A 4225-nucleotide genomic window follows, 5' to 3' on the forward strand; every position below is an offset into this window, starting at 1 on the left:
ATTTAATTTCCATTTCATAATAAAAGCTGCGTTTGTGAGCACAGTGCTGCTTTGTTTACAGCCGTTACCGGGGAAACCGCTGTTTTTACCACTCCAAAAGCGTACCTAGTGGCAATGAATGAATTTGCATTTGCATTATTCAGACCAATGCGAAAAGACCAACAAGTGGGCAGGCAATATGCTAATGTTTCATGTTGGCATCAACATGAGACGGATTGGGATTCGTTTTAAAAACGACTCCTTTCAATGATTCAGAGTCGACTCTTTCTTTTGAGAGACAATAACTTTATACACGGTGCACTTTCAGATTTAAAACTTTGCAGGGTGTTTTCATTCACTTAGAGCTGTGTTACACACTGCATGAAAGGTAATTTTCATAAATCCATAATAGGGGCACTTTCATTTTGTTTCCTCCACATGTAGTTGCAACAATACAAGAAAAAAGGCTTCTTAACTTTAAGTGCTACATTTTTTACTTCAGTAAAAGTTACTGAATTTTTATTTTGTAGATAATTCAAATCAGTAATATTCTAGTTATTTATCAAAGCTAGTGTGTACTTTTGGTGTTGTCAAACGCTAATTTTAGATCCAGCCAACAAGACTTTTCAGTACTCTACAAATCACCCACCTAATAATAAGTAAAGAGTAGTAATAAGGTTCACGTTGTGACAGATTATACCAGTTGTATGTGTGACACTGCTCCAGTTGTATTGACATTTCATCCCATTGAGTTCCTAGCATGGTTTGGATGAGGCACTACAGGCTGGCGAAAACGTCTCTGTTCTGAGGTGACCCACATGATGTTATTTTCAGACTAAACAAATTTAGCTCTTACCCATGGAGCTAATTCTACTTGGCAGTAAAATTTCGTGCTCATTGGCAGTTTCTTCTATCCGTCCCAACAACTGAGAACCTTGTGTACATCTGTGCCACTGCAGTAGATAAAAAGCCTGCTGAGTTTACCCAAAATTGTTATGCCCTCCTTTGATAGTCACCATAAAATTTTTACATATTATGGCACTAAATAGTCTTGCAAGTTTGCAAACTAAGCAATGGTGCTTATGCAATGTAATTTAATCCTATCAAAAGCCTTTCAGAGTCTTGAGTAAGTCCACATTCTCCACAACAATAATTTTCTCATTGGAAACAAACAAAAATTAATATTTTATTAGAACAACACATTACATAAGGAAATGGTCTAAGCAGATCATAAGAATCAAGTCTATGTGGTGTCGATCAATGTGTCAGTCAAAATGAAATGAAATGCTAATCTGTCTTAAGTAAAGAACATCCCTCTTAAAGAGCTCAACCTTTCACTTGACTGTTGAATGAAAGTGTCACCTTGGGTAGTTTTAAGAGCATGACACAAGCAAAATGTCACATTGATCTGACAAGCATCTGAATTCTGCCCCTTTAGACTTGGCGACGGCACAATCATGCTCTGAAAGAACTGTCTGTAAATGCATTTCAAGATGCAAGGTGCCTTTCTGCCAAATAACATTTCATATATAAACATACCAAAAAGAGATAAACCAATAATACAATCTTGTGATATGAGATGACCACAGAAAGCAAAGACATAATAAACAAAAAAAAGTCTATTTACAATAAAAGATTATGAAAACTGCTAACAATTTTTCATTCTCTGAGAAAATATTGTATTACTAATTCTAAACGCAACTCATCTGACAATAAGGATTTAAAGAGAAATTAAAATGTTGTTTTTGTTTATTTAACCTCATGTTGTTTCAAACCCATATGGGCTTCTAATGTAAAACACAAAAGGAAATAGTTTACTGAATATCAGGGCGGGTGAATTCAATACAATGGAGCTACATTGTGACCCATTTTAACATTTAATAAGGCACCCAAGAGTGTCAGCAAACATTTCCACACAGCTTGCCAGTATAATTTCCAAGAGAAATTGACCATGAGTCACGATTTTCCAAGTAAACTTTACCACGAGCTATTGTATTGAATTCATCCTACAATGTGAGTTTTTGCACTCTTTTGTGACTTTTTGTTGTGAAAGCCATAGGGATAAATTGTTTTGTTTTTAAAAATCTTGTGCCGAAAATTCATGTTCACTGTGAATGGGATAAAAACAGTATTCAAATGTATTAGCCACTAATATTGCTACTAAGGTTCTGTCCATTTAAGACACTGTCACTTCTTTCCTCTCCTTTGGTATCCTGAGTAGAAATGTCCACACAGACCCATTCCTAGGAAAACCCTTCACCTGGTTAAAAGGTTTCCACATGTTCCCTGTGATGGTGTACTCCATAGTCATGGTGCGGTTCAGCGTGAACACAGAGTCTCCTCTCACTACAGAGGTGAACAGTGCCCCTTTGCTGTTGCCATAGTGCCCAGGCATTGACGTCCACTGTCCGGTGGTGATGTTGTAGCAGTCCATCAAACAGCGCAGGAAGTCATCTTGGGGACCGTTGCGAATGACGTAGAGGTTGTCCCTGTGGGCCACCATGCAGTGTCCGTAGCTCTGGTGCTTCAGAAGTGTACTCACCAGAACCCACATATCCTGGTTTGGGATGTATTCATAGATTTCATTAGTCTCCATCGGCTTCCACAGACACACAAAAATTCGGCTCATGGCTTTGGTGCATGCGACCCCAGCGACCGGTCGAGGTAATGGTGCTGCGAATGTCCACTCCTTTGTGACAACGTTATATTTCTCAACTGAGGACATGGTGGTTCTTCCAGACTCTCCTCCGATGGCGTAGAGGCAACTTTCTATCCCAATTAGGGTGAAGTTGTACCGTGGCTGTCTGGGACCTGGTAGCAAACTCCAGGTGTTGGTGACAACATCATAGCAAAAGCTAGCATCAACGGGCCTCTTGTCAACACCGTGCACACCTCCAACAACGTAGAGTCGGTTGTCCAAAACGGTCAAAGCAGCCAGAGAGGTGCTGGCCTCCATTGGCAAGGCAGTGAGGACCTTCCACTCTTCATCATACTCATCAAGGTAACATACTGTCCTTGTGGCGGCAAGAGGAAGCTCATCCACAGAGCAAGTGGAGTGTGAACCCACAGCCACAAACGCACTAGGAACCAGAGACTCCACATGTTCGGCCAGCTCCTGAGGAAGTTTCTTCAAGTCTTCTTGCAGGTCACGGTACATATTGCGAATGAACTGAGCTGACATCTCATGGAGTCCCAATAAGCCAAAGGTGGCTGAAACTTGGTACATGAGCAGGCAGTTGTTGGAGTTGAGAAGATCCTGAAGATGCCTTGCAAGAGATTCGGCCTGGAAGAAAGCAGCACATTCAATGGCTTCCAAAATCTCTTCATCATTCAGAATGGGTCTCTCACCATTGGCCACGGCCAGCATGATTAGGAACCCTTGAGCTTTGAGGTTCCTCACGTGAATCTCTTCTTGATGGCACTCTACCATCCCCGATCTGTAAAGTGCCCTGAAGTATTCACATTCTCCTAACAGTAGAGACTTGTTTGTTTCAAAGACACTGTCTCCAACTCTTACCTTGACAATGTCCATGTCTAGCAGCCTGCTTGATAATTTGCCTTGTGCTCTTAGTTTATAAATACTCACCGTTGGTGAAAAGCCATTGTAAGACATTTAACTTTAACGGTGAGCAATTGTCTACAAAATATCCATCAAAACTCTAACCTTACCCTGGCATTTACACTGAAATGTCCCTCGTGTGTCAGTTAACAAAACTGTCCTCCCTCCAGCTGGCGCATGATGTGCTGGGGTCCGGTTTTGTTACTAAGATAGCACTGCCTATAGATAGCAACAGTGCCTCATGACAGACATTAAACAGAAATGAGCAATGGCTTGAAGGAGGAATAACATATTTACTCATAACACTTTAAGGTCAATGATATGAATTACATAACATCTGTGATTAATTGTGCTTATTGGTTGTTTGTTCTTGCTGGCGGCAGTGTCATTGTATCCAACAATTCAATTAACTAAAGTTTCTAGATTCTTTGAGTTTTATTAGAAGGGATATTAGAAGTGCTTGCTAAGACACAGTTTGTAATAAAAATACGTGAATGATGCCTCAAATTCTTGCAACTGGATATTTAAAGACATCAGACCGATGATAAAATAAACGTAAATCCCAACTTAAATACCATTGTTTTATGTTGAAGGAGGTATCTGTGCCACATTGAGAGAATATCATAACCCAATTGACCCTTTGCCGGGAGTTTTCATTGACAGGCGGTCTGATCAATCATAATGGCG

The 4225-nt window shown here is 40.2% G+C and overlaps 1 protein-coding gene across 1 annotated transcript; it reads right to left on the minus strand.

Moving 5' to 3' along the window:
• Positions 1 to 2075: 2075 nt before the first annotated feature.
• On the minus strand, positions 2076 to 3597 carry LOC107576357 (kelch repeat and BTB domain-containing protein 13-like). The gene has a single exon (XM_016262554.1). It carries the CDS (start codon positions 3590 to 3592, stop codon positions 2156 to 2158), a length of 1437 nt encoding a protein of 478 aa, XP_016118040.1. The 5' UTR covers positions 3593 to 3597; the 3' UTR covers positions 2076 to 2155.
• Between the last annotated feature and the right edge of the window lie 628 nt (positions 3598 to 4225).

This window comes from Sinocyclocheilus grahami, unplaced genomic scaffold, assembly GCF_001515645.1.
Source record: "Sinocyclocheilus grahami isolate Dianchi unplaced genomic scaffold, SAMN03320097.WGS_v1.1 scaffold31.1, whole genome shotgun sequence".
Lineage (NCBI taxonomy): Eukaryota > Metazoa > Chordata > Actinopteri > Cypriniformes > Cyprinidae > Sinocyclocheilus > Sinocyclocheilus grahami.